The sequence below is a fragment of the Vipera berus genome (genome assembly GCF_964194415.1).
Source record: "Vipera berus genome assembly, chromosome: 3".
Taxonomy (NCBI): domain Eukaryota; kingdom Metazoa; phylum Chordata; class Lepidosauria; order Squamata; family Viperidae; genus Vipera; species Vipera berus.
The window spans coordinates 49,006,904-49,031,059 of NC_138204.1; the positions used below are offsets into that span (position 1 = coordinate 49,006,904).

General features: G+C 39.8%; 2 protein-coding genes across 3 annotated transcripts in view; both read right to left on the reverse strand.

Annotated features, from left to right (window-relative positions):
• The window catches only part of PPARD (peroxisome proliferator activated receptor delta), a 52,215-nt gene extending 36,598 nt beyond the window's left edge, over positions 1-15,617 (reverse strand). Inside the window, exons 1-3 of one of the 2 annotated variants that reach the window (XM_081325209.1) lie at positions 15,516-15,617; positions 6,738-7,005; positions 2,655-2,727 (exon numbers count right to left, since the gene is read on the reverse strand). The gene's annotated coding sequence lies outside the window, so the exon portion shown is untranslated. Of the gene's footprint in view, positions 1-2,654; positions 2,728-3,500; positions 3,556-6,737; positions 7,006-15,515 lie in introns of those variants that run through there. The other variant, XM_081325208.1, reaches the window with a different exon arrangement.
• Positions 15,618-20,007: 4,390 nt separating this feature from the next.
• DEF6 (DEF6 guanine nucleotide exchange factor) overlaps positions 20,008-24,156 on the reverse strand; it is a gene marked incomplete at its 5' end in the record, with an annotated part of 56,476 nt that continues 52,327 nt past the window's right edge. Inside the window, 2 exons of the mRNA XM_081325365.1 lie at positions 20,008-21,203; positions 21,645-21,735. Of these exons, the coding sequence (XP_081181491.1) occupies positions 20,977-21,203; positions 21,645-21,735 (318 nt within the window). The 3' untranslated portion in view covers positions 20,008-20,976. The remainder of the gene's footprint in view (positions 21,204-21,644; positions 21,736-24,156) is intronic.

The following is a 24,156-nucleotide window of genomic DNA, read 5'->3' on the forward strand; positions in this document are numbered from 1 at the left end:
TGGTACCGCCCCAGACGCTTAATGGACCCTCTCGGGTTCCAGGCAGCGCTGGGATCCCCACCTGCCTTCGTCGCTCACAGCTTGGCGGATGCCTTAGTGGAAGCCTGGGAAAGGGCAGCCACTGAGGCACTGGACCGAGTTGTACCCCTGCGGCCCCTGACCCGGTGCAGATCCCATCGAGCTCCATGGTTCTCTGCGGAGCTCCGGGAGATGAAGCGTCGGAAACGGGGCCTAGAGAGCTGCTGGAGGTCCAGCCGATCCGAATCCGACCGGTTGCGGTTAAGAACCTATATTAGGTCTTATCTCGCAGCGATGAGGGCAGCGAGGTGCAATTACTTCTCTGCCCTCATCGCGTCCGCAGATAATCGCCCGGCCGCCCTGTTTAGGGTGACTCGCTCCCTCCTTAATCAGGAGGTGAGGGAGGATCCCTTGCAGGGTCGTGCCGAGGAGTTTGTTCAACATCTGTCGGATAAAATCGCTCGGATTCGGACCGGTTTGGACTCCAGCTGGGCAGAGTCTGACGATCAGGACACGGGCGGTCTTGTCAATGTTATCTGGGAGGAGTTTGATTCTGTGACCCCTGATGAAGTGGACAGGATTATGGGGAGGTTGAGCTCCACCACATGTTTATTGGATCCGTGCCCTTCCTGGCTGGTTTATGCAGCCAGGGAGAGGACACGAGGCTGGTTCCAGGCGGTGATATCTGCTTCTTTGAGTGAGGGTAATTTCCCCACCGTCTTGAAGGAGGCGGTGGTGAGACCTCTCCTCAAGAAGCCTGCCTTGGACCCAGCTGTCTTGAACAACTTTCGTCCAGTCTCCAACCTTCGCTTTCTTGCGAAGGTTGTTGAGAGTGTGGTGGCGCATCAGCTCCCTCTGGTCCTGGATGAAGCGGATTATCTGGACCCGTACCAATCGGGTTTCAGGCCCGGGTACAGCACGGAGACGGCATTAGTCGCTTTGGTGAATGATCTCTGGAGGGCCCGGGATAGGGGATATTCCTCTGTCCTGGTCCTATTAGACCTCTCGGCGGCTTTCGATACCATCGACCATGGTATCCTGCTGCGGCGTCTCAGGGGATTGGGAGTGGGAGGCACAGTTCTTCGGTGGTTCTCCTCCTATCTCCTGGGACGTTCGCAGTCGGTGTTGGCAGGGGGGCAGAGATTGGCCCCTAGGTCTCTCGTTTGAGGAGTTCCTCAGGGTTCGGTTCTCTCGCCTCTCCTGTTCAACATCTACATGAAACCGCTGGGTGAGATCATTCGTGGTTTTGGAGTTGGGTATCATCAATATGCTGATGATACCCAACTTTTCATTTCGACCCCAAACCACCCCAGTGATGCCCTCGCTGTGATGTCCCGTTGCCTGGAGGCGGTTCGGGTCTGGATGGGGAGGAACAGACTTCAACTCAACCCTGACAAGACTGAGTGGCTGTACATTCCGGCATCCCGGGACATTCAAAACGTTCCATCACTTTCTATGGGGGGTGAGTTTTTACCCCCCGTAGATAGGGCTCGCAACTTGGGAGTCCTCCTGGATGCACGGCTTACCTTAGAAGATCATGTAGTAGCCGTGACCAGGGGGGCTTTTGCACAGGTTCGCCTGGTGCGGCAGTTGCGGCCCTATCTAGACCGGGATGCCCTGTGTACGGTCACTCATGCGCTCGTGACCTCTCGTCTTGACTATTGCAATGCTCTCTACATGGGGCTTCCCTTGAAGACCACTCGGAGGCTCCAACTGGTACAGAATGCGGCCGCGAGAGTTGTCTTGGGAGTTTCCCGGTACTCCCATGTTACACCTTTGCTCCGCGAGCTGCATTGGTTACCAGTTGTCTTCCGGGTGAGGTTCAAGGTCTTAGTGATGGTTTTTAAGTCCTTACATGGCATGGGTCCGGAATACCTCGGGGACCACCTGCTGCCGGCGTCGACCCCCCTCCGCCCCGTGCGTTCCCACAGAGAGGGCCTCCTCAGGGTGCCTCCAGAGAATGTCGGCTGGTGGCCCCCAGGGGGAGGGCCTTCTCTGTGGGCGCTCCGGCTTTGTGGAATCAGCTGCCGGTTGAGCTCCGGATGGCACCGGACCTCCGCTCCTTCCGGCGCAGGTTAAAGACCCATTTATTTGAACAAGCTGGCCTGGCCTGATGGGGAATTACCGGTACTTAGGGTTTTAATATTTATATATATTTTTATTGTTTTTATTGTGGGCAATAATTTAATTCTATTTTAACTTTTGTACTTTTGTAGTTTTATGATATGCCCTGTTCACCGCCCTGAGTCCTTCGGGAGAAGGGCGGTATAAAAATTTAATTAAATAAATAAATAAATAATAAATATTAATTAGTTTAATTTATTCATGTAATTACAGTTTCAATTTATGCAATAAAAGCTGTGCTTTTTAAAATCAGCTTTTAGTTTTATGCAGAATAATTCATAAATTAACATATACAAGAAGCCTGGGGCTATTCTATTTCGGCAATTTCAGTATCTGTGTAATACACAAAGTTACAGCAGTACCTAGGTTTATATGTTCAGCCCTGAGAAAGAGGAAACTTAATTTCTTCTTTTCTTTTCTTACTATACTAAAAATTAACAGCTACTTATCTATTAAGCTTTTCCTGTTAATGATATAAAATTAAATATGATAGCACTGAATATCTTTCATACCTGACACCTCATAAATTTTGCTGAACCCTCTTTTTTTCTTTTCAAAGAAATGTTGTCTCCACACATTAGAATTCTGCAATGAAGTACATTGTTAATAGGCAAAATAACAGATATGTACATATTTATTTTACCTTTCCCTCCTGCCTATTTGGAAAAAATATCCAATTTTCTAACACAAAAATACAAAATGAAAACAAATTTTAAAATTAGAAGCACTACATTAAAAACAATTACAAAAATTCAAGGGCAGTATAATGTAGTGAACACAGTGCTGGACTGGCAATAGGGATACCCAGGTTCTAGTCCGCTTTCAGCCACAGAAGGAAGGAGGAAATGTTTTGTACATTGCCCTAAGCTCCTGAAGGATGGGTAGAATATAAATCCAATAAAAGAATATAAATCCAATAGATATAATTTACTTGGACTTCAGTAAGGCAACCTACTACTTGATAAGATAGAAAAATGTGGGTTAGATAGCATCACCACCAGATGGATTCGTAGCTGGCTGACAGGCTGTACTCAGCGTGTGGTCCTCAATGGAACTGCATCTACATGGAAGGAAGTGTGTAGTGGGGTGCCCCAGGGCTCTGTTCTGGGCCCAGTGTTCTTCAATATCTTCATTAACGATTTGGATGAGGGCATAGATGGGGAACTCATCAAATTTACAGACAACACCTAGCTGGCAGGAATAGCCAATACTCCAGAAGATAGGCTTAAGATACAGAAGGATCTGGACAGACTCGAACACTGGGCACTATCTAACAAAATGAAATTCAATGGTGAAAAAAGTAAGGTTCTACATTTAGGCAGGAAAAATCAAATGCACAGGTATAGTATAGGTGGTACCTTGCTCGATAGTAGTAACTGTGAGAGGGATCTCGGAGTCCTAGTAGACAATCACTTCAATATGAACCAGCAGTGTGCTGCAGCTGCCAAAAAAGCCAACACAGTGCTAGGCTGCATTAACAGAGGGATAGAATCAAGATCAAGTGAAGTACTAATACCACTTTACAATGCTTTGGTAAGGCCACACCTGGAATACTGCATCCAGTTTTGGTCACGACGATGTAAAAAAGATGTCGAGACTCTAGAAAGGGTACAGAGAAGAGCAACAAATGTGATTAGGGGGCTGGAGGCTAAAACATATAGGGAACGGTTGCTGGAATTGGGTATGTGTAGTTTAACGAAGAGAAGGGTGAGGGGTGACATGATAGCAGTGTTCCAATATCTCAGGGGCTACCACAAAGGAGTCAAGCTATTCTCCAAAGTACCTGAAAGCAGGACAAGAAGCAAAAGATGGAAACTAGTCAAGGAGAGAAGCAACCTAGAACTAAGGAGAAACTTCCTGACAGTTAGAACAATTAACCAGTGGAACAACCTGCCTCCAGAGGTGGTGAATGCTCCAACACTGGAGGTTTTTAAGAAGAGACTGGACAGCCATTTGCCTGAAATGGTATAAGGTTTCCTGCCTGAGCAGGGGGTTGGACTAGATGACCTCCAAGGTCCCTTCCAACTTCTTCTTCTTCTTCTTTTTATTATTATTATTATTATTATTATTATTATTATTATTATTATTATTATTATTATTATTATTATTATTATTATTATTATTAAATAAGAATTAAATAAAATATATACGATAACATCTATACTATTCAACATAACAGAAATAGTTATGAGAAATGCACATTTGGAGGAATATACCATTCGAGTTTATATAGGTGGTAGGAATATCAACAATCTCCGATATGCAGATGATACAACATTGTTTGTGGAAAGCAAGGAGGATCTGGAGTGGCTAATCCTGAGAGTCAAAGATGAAAGTGAAAAATTTAGACTGCACGTTAACATCAAGGAAACAAAGATAATGACAATTCCAAAGAATAGACAGGCCAAAGTGCAGACTGACAATGAAACCATCAAAACAGTAAAGGAATTCATCTTCCTAGGTTCTAAAATTGACCAAGGTGGTGGCTGCAGCCCTGAGATCAGAAGGCGTATAGCCCTTGGAAGAACTGCAATGTCTGGCATGAATAACATCTGGAAAAGTAAATACATCAGTCTCATAACTAAATGCAGATTACTTAATACAATAATTTTTCCAATTGCTACTTATGGCTGTGAAATTTGGATTCTGAAAAAGGCAGATAGGAGAAGGGTGGACGCCTTTGAACTGTGGTGCTGGTGGTGACTATTATGCATCGCAAAGGCTGCAAAAATAACAAACGAAGAAGTCCTAGACCAAACCTCCCAAAAATATCACTTGAAGATAAGATTGCCAAAGAAGAGGCTGTCATACTTCGGTTATGTCATGAAAGCTTATTCACTGGAAAAGTCAATCATGCTGGGAGTGATGAGTGGAAAAAGGAGAAGGGGCCATCCTAGTACCCAAATCCATGAAGAGGCGGTACAAGACAGAGGGGCATAGAGAGTGCTGATGCAGAGTGTCCGAGGGTCGGGCACGACTGAATGGCTGACAACGATGAAATAAAAAAAAAATTGTTCCAAAATCAGAGATAAAATTTCTAAATCATGCTCTAACTGGAAAACCTTCTTCTTCAACTGTGAAACACCTATACCGCAATAGCAATTTTCAAAAGGAGAAGGAAGAATTAAGTTATTCAGATTTAACTACAGAAAACAGAGGTACTGTGAGTAAAGAAATCAATTATTGTATATGAAGGCTCACAACTAATCTTAGAGTTTCCCTGAAGGACCAAATATGCAGCTTGGCAGTTGTCCTGGATTCAGCATTAAGGGGAAGCTCGGGTAGCAGTCAGCAATACTGCTTACTAAATTAGACTAGTATACCAGTTGTAATCCTATCCAAAGGAAGATTTTGTTTTAGCTATCTATGCACCAACAATGCTGAAATGGATTATTATAATGATGCACTATATTTGACGTTATTCTAGAAAATGATTTGGAAGTTTCAGCTGGTGGAGAATATGTTGTTCTTATACTGCTGAGAGCATAGTACTTATATCATTATATTACACCAGCTGTATTTGGTTTCAAGCATGTTTCTGTATTTCATGTGCTGGTTAAGGAATACTTTGACTCATGTGGTTAGGATGCTGGGTTAGAGATTATCAAACCCACGTTTGAGTGCAGAGTGCTATTGTGCGGCAGAGTGACCTCCCAGTTTTAGGCTTAAAGCTTCAAATAGTCTGAAACATAATGGCTGAAAAAACATTTTTATTCATATCAGCCTGCCTGTATTTTAGAATCACAACACAAAAAAGGGATTGCTCTGCCAGTTCCAAATACATGTCTGCGGAATATGCCACTTTGGGCAACATAATACTGTAGACCTTCTTCTTGCAATCATGCAGAAAAACAGTAAAGCATATTTGTGTATTCCTGTCAAAAATTGGTTTATTAGGTTGACAAATGAAATATTTGCTATAAATTTAAATGGATTCTAATGTTTTTATATTAGGCTGGGAACTTTAATTCTGCCCATTAGTTATTGACTTTTTAAACTTGAAAAGAGAGCTGATTTCATTAAACCTAGAGGGAGCTTGGAAAGAATTCCATGGATGAAAATCCACAAGGGAAAAACAACCCAAGAAGTTTGGGAAACTTTTTGAAAAGTGAAATTATAAAATGCCAGTCTAGTACATACCAATGAAGAACTAAAATAAGAGATCTGAAAAGAAAGCAGCATGGCTACATAAAGAACTCTCTGAAAAACTGAAAGACAAAAAGGACAAGTATAAAAAATGGAGAGAGGGGCACATAACTAAAACAAAATATCAGCAAATAGGTTGAACCTGCAAAGATGAAGTAAGGAAAACTACTGCTCAAAATGAACTTTGGCTTGCAACAAATGTCCAAAATAACAAACAAACAAACAAACAAACAAGCTTCTTTCAACCTGTAAAAACAAGAAAAAAATTAAAGAAACAATTGGTTCATTAATGGAGAAAATGGCAAGGTGACCAGCAGCAGGGAGAAAGCAGAACTGTTTAAGTCGTCTTTACACTAAAAGAAACAACAGACCAACCTACCAAAAAAAATACTGTAAAATGTATATTAGGAATGCAAATCAAAATAAGCAAGAAAATGGTAAGAAAATACCTATCCACTCTAGAGGACTTCAAATCACCAGGACCAGATGGATTACACTCCAAGTTTCTGAAGGAACTGGCAGATGAGATCTCAGAACCACTGAATCGTATCTTTCAAAGATCCTGGAGCAGCTGGGAATTACCAAATGACTGGAAAAGGACTGATGTGGTTCCCATGTTCAAAAAAGTAAAAAAAAAAGCTGGATCCAGGAAACTATCAACCTGGCATCAATACCAGAGAAGATTCTGGAAAAATCAAGCAACGAATCTGCAAGCACCTAGAGGCAAGCAAAGTAGTAATCAGAATTCAACATGGATTTGTCAAAAACAGATCAGATACAGAAGCTGTATTTTTTTCTGGGCTTGGCTGGCTGCCCTCCACTGCTAATATGCACATTTGGTTTTAAAATGTTCTGATAATATCACATAGTACTTACATACTATCCTGAGTAATTTTGTCCACCAAATCCAGATCTTTGTGCAATCCTAATGTTCAGCACAATGGAAACCCCTGGCTATCACACATTTGTAGCTCTGGGATATAGTCATACTTTTTCAGAATAGATTAGTAGCTAATTTTCTCTGATAAGCAAGGAAATAATAATTTGCTTAATTTTTATTTAGTCAATGTGTAATTTACCTTAATTTAAAACTTGTTATATATATTTGTAACTGAAGGTGCTTTATTTAAAGGCGGGGTAAATATGGGAGGTTGAAACTATGGTATATAATCTTGAAAGAAGTTGAAAGCTTCTTTATTACAGCTTCTGTAAGATGTTCATGCTAGAAATGATATCAGGGCCATACATGCTGCAAATCACATTTTGTGTTCTGAATGAAGATCACTGCACATCTCTACAGTACTTAATATTCAGCACTTTTTCACATGGATCTTTCAAGTTAATCTTACTTAAAAACAACAACATACTAGCTACTAGCCAATAAATGGACTACAGTATAATACATTAATCATCTTTACAAGTATCTGTCCAGATTTGCACTTTAGAATGAGGTGTGAGATAAAAGTTTAGAGTGGCACATAATCTGAACTTCCAGTGTAACCTGAAACCTGAAAAATCATGATATAATAGGATTGAAAAATGGTGATATTGTACATCACTGGCATCTATAACAGAATATGTGTGTTTGTATGTGTTGTTCTCTTCTCACAAGACCCAGAAGAGCTACAAAAACACATACAAGAGCTGCACAAAGCAGGACACCCATTTGGCTTACAAATAAATCTGAAAAAGAACCAGGTTATGTTTAATAAATTCAACAAAGAAAGAAAATATATATATCTGGAGAAGAACTAGATATAACAGATCACTACATATTTCTTGGCCAACGGATCTCAGTGGAAAGTGATACAATAAAGGAAATTGAACTGTGTGCTAAATGTGTTTGGCAGGCATTTGGCAAGCTAAGCATAATTTTCAAGAACCTCTCCCCATGCCTGAAAAGTTTTAGATCAGTGTGTGCTACCTGCTCTAACATATGTTGGTGAAACATGGATAGATACTAACCTCACAATCAATACAAAAGCTATGACATGCTCGGCATTACAAGACAAGATAGAAAGACCCATACATGGATTAGAGAACAAACAAAAGTATCCGATATCATCAAGAGAGTAAAAGAATTGAAATGGAAATGGGCTGGTCACACAGCAAGAAGAACTAATGGCAGGTGGACCAGGGCAGTCATAGAATGGATCCCACTTGATAAAAAGCATCCATGAAATAGACCTAAAACAAGGTGGATTGACAACATCAGCAAGTATTGAAGGCCCAATTGGCAAAAGAAAGCTCAGGACTGTACTGATTGGAAACATGTGGAAGAGGCCTTCATCCTGCAGTGGATAGACAATGGCTAAAATGATGATGATGGTGATCTCTCTCTCTCTCTCTCTCTCTCTCTCACACACACACACACACACACACACACACACACACACAGAGAGAGAGAGAGAGAGAGAGAGAGAGAACTGTACAAAAGTCTTAGGCTAACATTAGATTTGCTGTTGTAGCAATGATATAATGAACATATATAATTATGTCTCAGTCACCTTATTAGAATACAACCAGAAAATACAGGAAATTTTTATGCAGTATTAAAAAACAAAAAACAGCAAAAACAGCTTCTACAGGCTAAAGTGGCAAATATGTAGTCGTGTGACCTCCCCTTATGCTAGAGCAGACATGTCAAACACAAGGCCCGGGGGCCGGATCCGGCCCACGAAGTAGTTTCATGCGGCCCGCGAAGCCATCCTGGAAACTGTGAGGGAACGGCCCCCACTGCCTTGGCCCTGGCCCAGAGACCCTTCTTCTGCCAGAGACCCTCAGATCTGTCCCACTCCTCCCCCATAGGCACCCTTGATGCGAACGATGTAAAGCTGGCCACGCCCACCCAGTAGGCCATACGTACTTTAGCCACGCCCACCCAGTAGGCCACACCAACCCAGGCCACACCCACCCGGCCCCCTGAGGGCAACCGCAATGCTGATGCGGCCCTCAATGAAATTGAGTTTGACACCCCTGTGCTAGAGCAACAGCAGATAACTGGCTCCCATAAATGTAAATGCAATGGAACCCTAAGTACTATTATTGCTAACACCTGTATGTACTCTACTATTTCATGCCAAAATGACTGCTGTGCAAAAAGTTCTATTAGACCAGTTTGTGCAAGACATTCTTCAGCATTACATACAGTATAGTCACATGTTGTATGAGAGTAATTCACTGGCAGCTTGCTAATAAAACCAACTTTCAATCAAATCACTCTAATCAAAATTCCAAAGATCACAGAATTTGACAGAGATAAAAACCATACTTCTGCTTCAGCAAGGCCACTCTCAAAGGGAAATCAACAAACAAGCTGGATATTCAGGTTGTGGTATTCATGCTGGTATAAAGAAATTTGAAGAATCAGGAGAAGTCAAGGACCAAAAAAAAAATAGGACTGGAAGGCTAAGGAAACTTTCAAATTCTGATGAGAATTTTCTCAGTTTCTTCTTTGAGAGACTGGAGGAAGTCCAGCAAAGACCTAGGTCAGAATTTGACAGCTTTATTGGGATGCCAAGTTGACCCTTCTACTGTCTGAAAAAGTTCATCAGGAATGGTCTCTGCAGAAAGGTAGCAATCAAGAAACCACTTTTGCAGAAGGGAAACAGGGTGAAAAGGCTTAAGATATGCTAAAGCTCAAAAAGATTGAGACTTTTGCACAATACTGTATAATAGAAAAAATACCAAAAAATACAAATAAGCAATTCGGGGGTGGGGGAGTACATGCATGTTGTATTGCTTCTTTTTAAATAGATGTAAGACAACTGTCCAGATAAGAGCATTCCTATTCATCAGGGAGAAAAATGGTCTTAAACTGAAAGGTACAATACAAAAATATATTAGCATCAAGAAAAATGTCAGAAAATTTAAATGTGTTTTTCTAGACATTTTTTCAGCCTTAAAAGTTAAGCAAAATGAAGGTTGTGATGGGGACTAAGACAAAGAAACTATGAAAGAGAAAAAGTAAAAGGTTCCATAGGTCAGTAGTTGGTAACATTATTAAGATGGAATGTAAGACAGAGATTAAATAAAGTTTACTAGTTAAAAACAATTATTAGGCTGCACTAAGATATACAAGGGACGTGGTGGCTCAGTGGGTTAGGACGCTGAGCTTGTCGATCAGTAGGTCGGCAGTTTGGCGGGTCGAATCCCGAGTGCCGCGTAACAGAGCACCTGTTACTCGTCCCAGCTTCTGCCTACCTAGCAGTTCGAAAGCACGTAAAAATGCAAGTAGAAAAATAGGGACCACTACGGTGGGAAGGTAACAGCGTTCCGTGCGCCTTTGGCGTCTAGTCATGCCGGCCACATGACCACGGAGACGTCCACGGACAAGCGCTGGCTCTTTGGCTTTGAAACGGAGATGAGCACCGGCCCCTAGAGTCGGAAACGACTAGCACGCATGTGCAGGGGAACCTTTACCTTTACCTTAAGATATACAAGGGGAAATTTTAAAATAGCCATTCCCTCATTACTTATTTTTTATTAAATAAACCTCTTCACACTCAAAAAAAACTACATCCTTTACTACTAAGGGCTGAAATTATGTATAGATTTAAACAACTTTTGTTCACAAACACTAATATTAAATAAAACTATTTTTGTTTAATATTATATATTAATATTGTTTAATATTGTATGTTTGCCATATGTTAAATAAATAAACAAAAGTATCCAATATCCCTTAAGCTAGCCCCAAGTTATAGTTTTTCAGATCAAACTATTACAGTTTTTTCAAATGTAACAGAAACAAATTGGGGCAAAAAAAAAATCTACATCAACATTTGTTCTAATCTCCTAAAGCTTGAGTTCTATACAATCCTTTCAAAGGAGAGTAAAAGCTCCCTGATGACAAGCTCTGGAGACATTATTGGGAGTACTTCAGTGATTCCTAAACATTCTTAATTAAATTTTGTCAACAGTTTATCAAAGCAAGGATGGGTAACTTTAATATTTGGAGGTTGTAACTGCAAAGAGAACAGACACATTGCACATATGGGAAGAGGAAAATATTTTAAATGTATGCTTTAAACTGAAGGTTGTTTTGGGGGGGGGTAAAAATGTTATATTTAGTTTTTAAAGAATTTGATATGCATTTACATCTAAGCGTAGTATAAGACCTATTTTATTCTACAACAATGGTCTTGTGTGGTACATTGGGCTGAAACAGAAGTACTGACTCAGAGTCACCCAATGAGCTTGCATGGTTGCTATCCACATTCTATAATTGCATAAACCTCTTTATTGTGCAACTGCTTTCCTTTGAACTATATAATCTAGAAATTAGTAGACAATGCTCCTCTTAAGATACTGACAAAATTCAAGAGAGGGAAAAAAACCTTTATTTTCAGATACTAGTCACTTACTAGACTAGAAAAAATAATGTGGATTAAACTTCAGCCTTGGAACCCATGACAAACAAGTTTTACCTGTATTATTAGAATATTTTATTGTTGGGCAATTGACAGGACAAATATTTCCAATCTCACTCAAAACCTATTTATATTTTTATATCAGCATCTCCTGCATTTAAGATGAACTACATTTTAAATAGGAATCTCAACTTCATCATAGTCCCAATACTTTATTTTGCATGTTATCATGCACAAGATGAGACATTCAGCTTTGCAAACCTTCTGCATATTTATTCCTGTTGATCATTATATGAATACATAAATAAAATGAAGCATAGGGTTTTTAGTCAGAGGAGAGTTCCTGAAATTATCTGTTGCAACTATTACTGGGAGAGAAAATAGAACCCTTTAGCTCTCTCCATTAACTTACTTTTGCTCAACTGATTCCTGCATCTTTTCTATTATGAAAATAGGTGACCTACTTTTGGATATTTGGAGATTCTGCATAATTTTGAGAGAACAGTTTAATAACCTTTGATGACTAGAGTGTTATTTCAAGCACTGAATGCACTCTGAGAAGGCAGAAGATAAAGATGCCTTCAAATTAAGCTCCAATTCTGATGACCAGTTGGGCAAAAAAATATAATTTTCTTAACAGCTCTGTGTCATTGTTTTATTTCGTTTGTTTTTTTTCCAAATCTGGTTTACAGCCCTGATATTCCTTGGTAATCTTTCATTCTAACCAGCCCAACTCTGTTTAGTTTTGAGTCCAGATTCCTACTAAGATCACAAACACACACCATGCACTGGTTGGCACTTGATTTTTTGTTATCTCTCTTTTCTTTACCACAATGCAAAGGAAACAAAAGATTTCCTTAAACCAAAAAAAGAAAAAGAAATAGGAAATACTACAATGTCTAGCTAAATGTTTGCTTAGCATATTTCTTCCTGTGAAAATTTTGCTCCAGTACCAGTTTTCTTCAATATAATAATGCCCTCCAGATGTCCTCATGTGTAAATATTAACATTTAAAGTTTCAGTAAACCAGCAACCATATTTGGAATCTGTTTCCACCCCTCCCCCCCATATACATCTTTCCCAGAGGTACCTCATTATTTTTATGTTAGCAACTTTTAATACGGGGAAACTATTTTTCAGATCTAACTTTCAAATATTTCCCACATCATTATTGTATTGCAATGCTATGGAGCAATGCATCTGGAAACATACCTGAGATAATAGCTTTATGTGCCTATCTTCACAGAAGTTAGCCTGCTCTATTCACTGGGACTTGCTCTCATATAAATGTTTATATGCAATTTCAGTTTTACCTACTTTAACCACAAACCAATTAGAACAGATATACACAAGAAAAACAACAGCTATAAAAGCACTCTCATCTACACAGTAGAACATTTGATGAAAAATCTATCAAACAATTAATTTTGAGTGGACCACAAATTAACGTATGGAAATCAGCAAAAATTAAAAAGTCTTCAGTAACAATCATATGAACCTGCTTTGTCTTGTCTAAAAACCTATAGTTGCTATTCTTTGTATATAAAACACAAACTTATTATGTTGAGAAAAAAAAATCATAATACATCTTTTAAATATTCATTAAAAGTGCTGGGATTGTTGAAAATAACAAGATCAATTTCATGTCCATCACTAGAGCTGATGTATTGATTACCTCTATACATACCCAGATAATTCATACAATCCTAGAAGTTCATCAACATTTAGAAACACATGATGTCAAGACATGGCCAAAGTGATCCACTTGCACAACCAAAGAACTTCACAAAACAGCTATGAACAAGCTTAATCACTTTTTTATAATTGTATGTTCTTGACATTAAAAAAATCATAGATACCTTTATCATAATTCTCAAGAACTGCAACGCATAATAATATTGGATTAAAATGTATTTTCAATAAAATAAAAAATGATTCTTTAGAACTAGTATGAACAGAGATGCACTGTATTAGACTTTACTGTACACTGTGCATTTATCTTCAAAGTTGGGCAAGGAGAAGAAATAACAAAGGGTTTTCAAAGTTAATTCTGTAGCATCATTGAGATATGTGGAATTAAGCAAAAAAAAATACTGTATCAGGCTTAAAACAAAATAAAACATTTCAGTTATCTACAACTGTATTTTCGTATTGTGAAAGCTGCTATGCTTTGGGTTTATAGCTGCTATCTGAATGTCACCAAATAGTTAATTCCAATTTGAGGTAGGACAACCTTTTAAAAAATAAATACTATTCACTTTAGTTATAATTATATATACAATTATACATTTGAAGGTTAGGGCATCCATTTTAAACTGAACGTGCGTTCTCTCTTATGGGATCAGAGGGGAAAAGCAGAAAGGGAAAACCTATGTTTTACCTTTTCATTTCCTACTCTTCCTCCAATCCCAATCATTTCAAAATTTGAGAGTGGATTGTCAAAAACATGCCCTATCTCAAATGAAGTAAAAAAAAAAAACATACGGGCAGAGGTGGCATCACATTCTTTGGTCTGCACAACATAATGGGACAGACTGAGCTCGGTAACAATGGAGAAGAGTGATGCTGATTTTTGTTTGCTTGTCCCAGGGGTAGGCAACCTCGGCTCTTTTATGACTCATGGACTTCAACTCCCAGAATTCCTGAGCCAGCACAGCTGGCTCAGGAATTCTGGGAGTTGAAGTCCATGACTCATAAAAGAGCCGAGGTTGCCTATCCCTGGCTTGTCCTCTTCTCTGGAATTTCAGTAGGGAGGGCTGGGATCATCATCTGCCTGAGAAAGTCAGTTACGGTTGCTTTGAAAAGATACCAGTAAGTTATTTCTTTATCATGAGCACTGCACTTTGTCTTATCAATGGGAGAGAAGATATATTTATGGTAGGTTCCGCCTCCAGTACCTAAATAACTGCCTGACCTTGCAACCATCCACCTTTCTACCTGAGGCAGCGAAATACCTTGTTCCTGTCTTTCCCTGAGGGGGCACGCAGAGAAACCTAGAGCAGCGTTTCCCAACCTTAGGAACTTGAAGATGCGTGGACTTCAACTCCCAGAATTCCCCAGCCAGCTATGCTGGCTGGGGAATTCTGGGAGTTGAAGTCCACGCATCTTCAAGTTCCTAAGGTTGGAAAACGCTGACCTAGAGGACTCAGGTGGTTGCTTACATTCCCGCCAATACGCCTGCCATGCCTAGATGGCAGAACCCTCTGAAGGGGCAGCGCGGCTGGGTCAACCGGTGCTCTTTTTAGGCAACACCGTAGGCCCGAGTCCCGCCCGCTTTACCACCAGGCCAAGAGACGGCGAAAGTCAGCAAAGCAAAGGGAAGTCTATTCCCCCACCCTCCAAAAAAACACCCAGGGATCGCCTGTCTTCTCCGGTCCCCAATCTCAGGGCATCCTTGCCGGCACTTCTATTTACCGCGCCGCTCTGAGAAGCCAGAAACAGGCTCTGCCTTTCCGCTCGATTCCCTTCAGCGCTCGTCCCCGGATCCTGCGCTTAACCGCGGTCCCCTCTCCGGAGCTCCAGGGCAGGCGGGTGGAAATCGCGGCCGCTCGTGTAGCCGACTTCACCGGGCAGCGAGCATCAGGCCAGCGACCTCTCAAAAGCTGGAAGGAGGCGGCCGACGCCAAGCCAAGTGACCGGACCGAAACCTGACCCTGTTCCGCTCAGCAGGGGCTGGACGCGGCCGGCGCCCACAGTCTTGTTTGTGCGAGGTTCTGGGGCCTTCTTAAGCGCCCGCAAACGCCACTCGGCGATCCCTCAGCCGCCCGCCGCGCCGAATCCGAAATCCCGAGCGAGCGCCGCCTTCTTTGCGGCTCTCTTCACGCCGAGTTTGCCCCGGGGAAACCCTTACCTCACCTGCCGGCGGCGAGGCGCCCACACTCCCGGGTCACACGCTCCGCAGAACTTTTGTCATTCACGCCCTCCCCCGTCCCACGGGCCGACAACAGCAGCAGCAGCAGCGGCAGCCTCGCTCCTCCCGACGTCACGCATGCTGAGCCTGACGCTTACCGCGCACTTCGCTCCCATTGGCTCGCTGGCGGGCCGAGGGAGGCATTAGCATATCGCCACGACGACAGCCCAAGCCTGTTCCCGCCTTCGACGAGGAAGGGTTGCTTATCGCAGCGTTTCCCAACCTTAGGAACTTGAAGATGCGTGGACTTCAACTCCCAGAATTCCCCAGCCAGCTATGCTGGCTGGGGAATTCTGGGAGTTGAAGTCCACGCATCTTCAAGTTCCTAAGGTTGGAAAACGCTGGCTTATCGCAATCGAGTCAGCTCTGCTTTCCCCCCCTCCCGCCCGCCCGCCCGCCGCGATGTTCCTCCGGGACCGGCGCTTCTTCTTTCACCAGAGCGGCGTTCTTGAGCCTGTGCGTGGGTGTCAACAGGACTCTCTGAGGGAGGAGAGATTGCTCAGCCAGGGTTAAGGGCGCGTCGCTCGGCTCTTTCCTGAAGCAGAATCGGCTCCGCACGATTGTCGCTGACAAATGAAGCAGGCAGTCCCCCCAACGAGCCAGCTGTTTTAAAAAGTAGTGCGAAAGGAGTCTCGGAATTTAAGTTGGCACTTCGGGACACCTGCAGCTATTTACGGGGCAGAGAGAGAGAGAGAGTGATTTTTTTTCAAGCCGGCTTTTCATTTTTATTGCAGTAATTTATAACAAGCACCCCGAAATTAAAGAGTTCCCTAGATACAGTTGTATACACAATTCCCATCACCAGGAATTTGGGAAGATAAAGCCAAACAGATTTATAATTTCGGAGAGAGAAAAAAAATCACACCTCTTGTTAGATTTAAGAGATGAACTAATAGCAGCTTGTTCCAGTGACATTTTCAACTGTTATTGATTTTTTCCTCTTGTGCTGTGCAAATACGGGTTCTTAGTTATTTTGAAAACATGATTTTTTTTAAATTTAGCCTCCATCACCCTGGTCCTCTGTAGATATTTTACTTGACATTCCCCATGCATTAGCTGCAAGTCCCTGCAGTTTTCTTGACAAGATTTTCAGAAGTGGGTTGCCACTGTCTACTTCCTATGGCTGAGAGTGATTGGCCCATGCTCGCCTAGCTTAATAAAAGGTCTGGATATTCTTAAATTATTCTAGACTCCAGAATGTAGCTTGGTAACTGGGGTAGTGATTGATAATAGTTTACAGTCCTGAATTTAAAAAGAATTGTTAGCCTACATTGGATTTAATAAAGCTTCCTTGGGATGCAGTTTTACTGTACTTCAATTATGTGAAATAGGATTAGCAACTGTGCTCTACTACAAAACTAGTTTATGTCTCTCAGATTCTGCCCAAATAGAAAAAAAAATTCTGAATTATTTCTTTAAAAACCTTGGAAATAAAATGACTTGAACCAATTGAACCACATACATAAGCCTTCACAAATTAACTTGTCATCATATTTTTCACACATCCACCTGCTGAAATGCTGAAGTAGCAGTAGCTAGTGAGAAAGTTTCTTTATGGAACATTAGTTCTTTGAAAAATTCACCTGGTCCTCAGTTATGTTTTCTTTTCTGGTCACAGGCACAAAAGTTTCTTTAAAAATGAGCTGAGTTTTACTTTATGGGAATATTTTTGCTCTTGCTTGCATGTTGTTTTAAACATCTTACTGACCACTTTAAAAACTATACTAATATGCAAGGATGCAGCATTTTTTTCTTAAATAACTAACTACAAACTAGGATATGAAAGAAAATACTGCATACCAATAGGTGTAGGAGGTACACTTGGCTACTACCCAGGTTATATTGACCATAGCACGCATGAGCAGCCTGCATATCAGAATAGAGCTGGAAGGGACCTTGGTTTTCTAGTTCTGCCCCCTGATCAAGCAGGAGACCCTATAGTACCATTTCAGACAAGTGACTGTCCAGTTTCTTCTTAAAAACCTCCAGTGATGAAGCATCCACAACATCTGAAAGCAAGCTATTCCACTGGTTAATTGTCCTCACTGTTAGGAACTTTCTCTTTAATTCCAGGTTGCTTCTCTCCTTGATTAGTTTCCATTCATTGTTTCTTGTCTTGCCTTCTGGTGCTTTAGAAAATAAATTGACCCCCTCTTCTTTGTGGCAGCCCCTCAAATACTGGAATACTGCTATCACGTCCCCCCTAATCCTTCTTTTCTCTACACTGGCCATACCCAAATTCTGCAACTGTTCTTGATATGTTTTAGTCTCCAGGCCTTTATTCACCTTAGTTGCTCTTTGCACTTTTTCCAAAGTCCCAACATCTTTTTTGTAACATGGTGACCAAAACTGGATGCAATATTCCATATGTGGCCTTACTAAGGCTTTATAAAGTGGTACTAATACTTCACAATATCACATCAAACTCTTTTGTGAACCCTAGACTCTTTTACAGCATGGTGTAGTTGTTGCTATATGACTAAACCAAAATTAATTAGATAGTAACAAATATATTACACAATTTCCTGTTTTTAAATATAAAACATATATTTGTATTTTCTAACTCCTGAAATAGATTACATATTAAAATAACCCCCCAAATGTTTACCTTCCCAAACCGAAGAAAATACCTGTCAAATGAAGCACTATCTCCCACTTTGTATTATCATCTCTCCCATTGTACACCACTATTCTACTCACTACAGTCCTTGTTCCCCCCAAACACATTTTGCCTCATCAAAAAGTTAATCACTCCTGGTTTATAGAATTTGATATGGTTGAGGCAGGCCATAAAGAAAGAAACAAAGAATACATAAAAATGCTGCATGACATAAAAGTGAGGTAGGACATAAAAGTGAGGCATAAAAAATGCGTGTATTAGTTAGAAGAACAAGGAAATGGAAGATGCCAAACCACAAGTTCAACTGTCGGTCACACTCGTAGGCCAGCACAGAGTTCAGTTACAGCTAACCACATATGTCTCGTTTGTAGCTAACCACAAACATGGTGCCAGAAACTTAGACGCTTAGCAAGACACCTGTGACCTTTGCCAGAGAAAAGGTTGCAAGACATTTAGCTATAATTTAGCATCTCTAAGGAGGGCTAGGGATAAGCTAGAAGGGACCTAGAACTCATGTAACCAATCAGAGCTCATAAGTTACATTTCCATGTTTTGCTACTTTTGGAGACTATATATGTACTTGCTTTTCCATGAAAAGGTGTTCAGACATTGATATTGCTTTTTGTTCTGAACCTTTTGCACAAAATAAAACAAACTTCTTTTGATTCCGGGGTCTGAGTCTCTTGATTCTGCAACATGGTAATCTGTAATTAAGCTTCTATTCCAATAATTTTTTTCTCCACTACATTAATTTATCTATTGAAATTTTGAAAAACACTAGCTACATTCACATAACATACTAACTGAAACATGATTTACTAAATTAACCCAACTGTTTAGGTAAATATTCTCTGGATTCACAAAACATTAAGCATGAATTAGCCAATAACATTTTAGCCTAGCCACCGAGAAGCTTAACAAGCAAGTAAAATTTCAGCCACCAAAGCAATATCAGAAACCTTGCAATTGAAAGATGCTATAAGAAAGAGGACAGGCTTATGCCAGGCTCCACGTATTTGTAACATGGAGATATTATACAGAAAGGAAAATTAAGCAGAAGAGACTAAACAGCAAATACTACACATTTTGAATTATTTGAGAGGGACAAACATAAAAAGAGAGGCCTAAAATGCTGCAAAATCCGATTCACTGTTGTGTGATATACTAGCAGCCATTTCATCATCATCATCATCATCATCATCATCATCATCATCACAATTATCTGTAATGAGCAGACTCATTTCTCAATCTATTTTATACCAAGTTAAAGTAGGGTTATCCTTGCACTTATAAAGTTCATATGCTGAGGGGAACATTAGATCAGAAATTGTCTTTCCTATAATTTATAGTGTGAAAGATTTTCTCCCTAAAAATGGAAAGTATTTACCATTTCATCTGTAGTAGATACTAAGTCTACATTTATGAGGTACAATACTTCCCTTTTCTTCATTTTCTTCTTATATGGGTAATGAACTCCTAGCAAAATCCTAACCAGATCAGACTCTCGTCTTTGTAAAATCAGCCCAAAACAGCTAGCTGCTGCCACCTAATGTGACAATTTCAGAGTAGAATTACTTCTACTTTGAAACAATTTCAGAGTTGATAGATGTATATCAAGTCATCATTACTCATAGGACATACAAAGTATCTGTCCTGATTAAAAACATTTTATAATATTTTCATCATGCTTCAAAACCCTACTTAATAAGAGCAATAAAGGAACAATATAAAGGAGGATACCTTGCTATAAGCAACAGTGGCCTCACCACTTTTTTAAAAAGTTACTCTGAAACTTTCTCCATCACATGGCAATGGAATAAGATTGTGTTTATTCTGTATTTTACTTTCCAGGTTGTTGTGATTTAGTTAAATATGAAGAATCTGAAATTTTAAAAACATGCATGGGAATAGAATTTTATCTTTACACATAGTAACAATGTGATAAGATCTGGCTTTGCATTGCCTGCTGTCTTTCAAAATAATTCTTAGCTGGCACTTAAGATTCATTTTTCTCAATATTAGCTACGGAAACTTAAACAACCACTTATCAAGGAAAACAGTGGCCTCTCCTCTTCAGGCTGGAAAGTCACTTGTTAGGAAGTTTTAATTTGGAACTGCAACTGAAATATTCAGCTTAAAAGTTTATATTGTGCAATACATCAACAGCATAATGAAACCAAACATCAAATTTCTATCTTTGTCACCTTTTCAATTAAATGCTGATTTGTCTCATTAACAGTAGGAACATAACATTTTCAACAATCATTGCATAAACTCTGGTTATTTCCTTTCAAGTTACTAATCACAAGGTTAGTTAAATGACACAGTTAACTAATGACACTGCCAAAAAAAGACTCAATTTTTATAACACATTTCAATTGTTCAGACAATATATTTTACAATTATTTTTTTCTAGAGAGAATGACAGAATTCTTGGCATATTACACCAGTAATTATTGTGGCCACCAACTGGTAGAACTTTTAATACCATAATATGGTACAGCATTACCAGAACTCTTCTTCATCTGCTGAGACCAAATAGAGTATGCTTTGGGGAAACCATAATCCCATATTTAAATCATACTTTTTCAATATGTATGTGTAGAACTTCAGGGTCAACACTAGCCTACAAATTGATCTGCCAGGATCCTGTGTGGTTTAACTGCAGAGAACATCACAACTCTTCTCTATACAATCTTTACATATGTTCAGTATTTATAGACTATAATAATCATTAAGCTGCCATGACACTTATTTTCTGGTCCCTAAATTTCAATTCAGTGGAATTATTTTTCTTCTGAAGCTAAACAAGGGGCTTCTGAGCCAGGATTATCTTTTGCTGACATCTGCATCTGCTTCTCTGTCTCTCCATTTATGTCTTCTTTGCTCCCATTCTTCACAACATCAGATTTTTTTTTCTCCAGATTTTGTTTCAATTTGACAGATGAATCTCTTTTGGACAGGATTGCAGGATTAAAGCCAGGGAATCCTCCACTAGCCATAGTACGCTTTTCTATAAACCAGAAAAGAAAAGCACACGGGAAATTAATTTTTATTTTCAGAAGTTAAGGGACAAATTACTAGGCATATGCCCATCACTGTTACCACAGGTACACAGAATGCATGTGTTTTAGAAATTATAAACTGCCTCTCTTGAAGCAGAATTTATCAATGGTAGGAAATAATAGCAAAGAACATACAAACAAATGGAATATTCCAGATTGCTGGACACCAACCTGGATATCTGTTCTCTTGTAGAAGAACAAATAATCTTTGAAACAATTGTGGTCATAAATGCTGGAGGAAGATCAAACACAAACACAATGTCTATTCAAAAAGCACAAGATTATTCCTTGGCAGCCAGATAATTATAAATTTGTGTGTGCTTAACTTGCAAGCCTGAAACAAGGCATCTGGCTACAGTTGTATAATTTGCTTCATAGCTGCCTCATACCTCCTGGAGCAATGGGATGCATCAGTCGGTTCATCTGAACATTCCAGTGCTTTACATTGGTGCTGGCTTGCTGGAGCTTCTGCTGGGCTATCTGCAATGGAAGAGGAAAAAAAGAGACTTGGGTGCTATCTCTGTTTAAAATCTGTGTAATTTCTAGGTAATCAAAGTGGTAAACACCTAATGAATTATAAATCAACTGAATGCAGTCATCACACCTACTGAGAAAAAAAGTTATTATATTGAGCAGCAAAAATACAATTAAGCAGAAAGCAATACTGTTATCAAGGAATTTACTAAGGAGAAAACTACACTCCCACCATCAGGGCAAGCTGCTATATATAAACAGGGAGTAAACCCCACACTACTCACACTGATGATGTTACCTAGTTGGGTAATGAAATGTCTGCAAGTAAGCAAAAGCAACAAGGATTCCACAGTAAAACCCTGAACTATATATATTGCTCAAAAAAATAAAGGGAACACAAGATAAGACATCCTACTATTAAATACAGTACATTGTGTTGTTTAAGTGTTCCCTTTATTTTTTTGAGCAGTATATATTCTCTTCTACTGAAAAATGAAAGTGGCCTAGAATGTTACATGAAGACATAATTAATCAATTAAGAGCATTTTCTGTAATCACTTCTGGCTAGCAGGAAAAGGACTGAAAAAGCTGAAATTGTAGGAATTTCTTGAGGCAACATGTTATAAGTGCCAGCATTATATATATATAAAAGACTGCCTCCTTGAAAGGTCATCACAAACTCTGGGATACAATTCTCAGGTTTTTTCAGACAAGATTTTATAAAAAATTGTATCACAGAATTTCACAGGAGACAAATAGTTTTCAGCTAATTGTAATCTCTTGTTATTTTACTATTTCTTCTCTAGTTTTTTTTTAAATATAGAATGTCTATTAAGAAGGGAAACAGAGAAAGAGCAGGACTCCCTTTTTTGAAATTTGTAGATAGAAAATGCCCCATTAAGGCACAGGGAGAATTGTCCTGAGGGAAGTGGTCATGGCAAAGAGCAAAGAGTTCTGTTTCTTTGTCACATTTTTTTTAACCTTTGAAATATTTTCTTAACAAAGATATTTAAGTAGATATGTACAAAACAATCCAGGCAGAGAACAGCTAGTTTTGAATGGTCCATGAATAGACATGTTTAATCCAGGCACAACTCTGAAACATGCATACTTTAGGAGAAGCATTTCAGAGGGAGGGGGAGAGTGGGAAAAATCCAAGGACACTGGTTGCTAGGATGAAATGAAAAAAGGAGTGTTGGGAAGATTAGGGAAGGGGCAGGGCAGACCATTGGAGCCAAGGACTATTTACTTTCAGCAAAAAGTTTGAAGTCTCTTGAATCACCAGACTCTGAAAGGGCTTACAAACAATATGCAATAGGTAACAATACAGTAAACAACAAATTAACATGATCAGTATATAAGAAAAAATCATAGCCAACAATACTCAACAATTTGAGTATTATAAATTCATGATGTCTCTAACATGGAACAGGATTCATCCCAAACTCAGGTACCTTTACCCATTCTTGCTTCAGTTGCCAAATGCATTATAAAAAACAAGTTTTTTTTAAAGCTTTTGGAATGTTAGAAGTGAGGGCATGTTTCTTATGCTTCTAATGGCGGACATTCCATAGGTTAGGCGTATCTGCAGAGAGGATTCACCTTTGTCTCCTTTGGTCAAACCTCATGAGGAATGGGATTCTCATCAAGCACCCTCTATGGCTGGGAAATTCTGGCAGTTGAAGTCCCTACATTTTCAAGCTGCCAAGGTTGAGAAATACTACTGTACCTAAATAATTTGGGCAGGCAAATTCTAGTTAGAGCAAGCAATTTTGAAACTGAAACTTTAAAGCTGATCACCAGCCCCTCAAAGTGTAATAAAATCAAAATCAGGAAAATTAAAAGTAGGGTTGTGTTGAGCTCTGATGAGCTTTTTTTTTAAAGTTCACACAGTGAAGCCAAGATGGAGAGATCAGATGACATACGGTAAGTAACCAGCTGTAGATAGCCAGGGAGACAGCCTTGAAGCAAATAATCAGAAATCATTATGTAAATAAACAGGATGGAAGCATTCTTTAAATTCTGGGAAAGCTGGTAGTATTAAGAAGAGACTCTAAGACTCCTTCCTGATTCACTGAAGATTGAAGGATGCAGAAGTACAACAGACTTGCAAGATTCTATTTATTTTTATTTATTTATTAATGGGACTTATATCCCGCCCTATCTCCCGAAGGACTCAGGGCGGCTAACAACAATAACATATAGTAAGTACAGAAATTAAGATAAAATTAAAATTAAAGTCATCTGTGCAATAAATTAAAATTAAAAATAAATTAAAAATTGTGAACATAATTAAAATGCCTGTCAGTCCAGGTCAGCCAGGTGGAAAAGGAGTGTTTTGAGGCCGCGGCGAAAGGACTGGAGATCTTGGGCCATCCGAAGCTCAGGGGGGAGCTGATTCCATAGGACTGGCGCTCCCACAGCAGC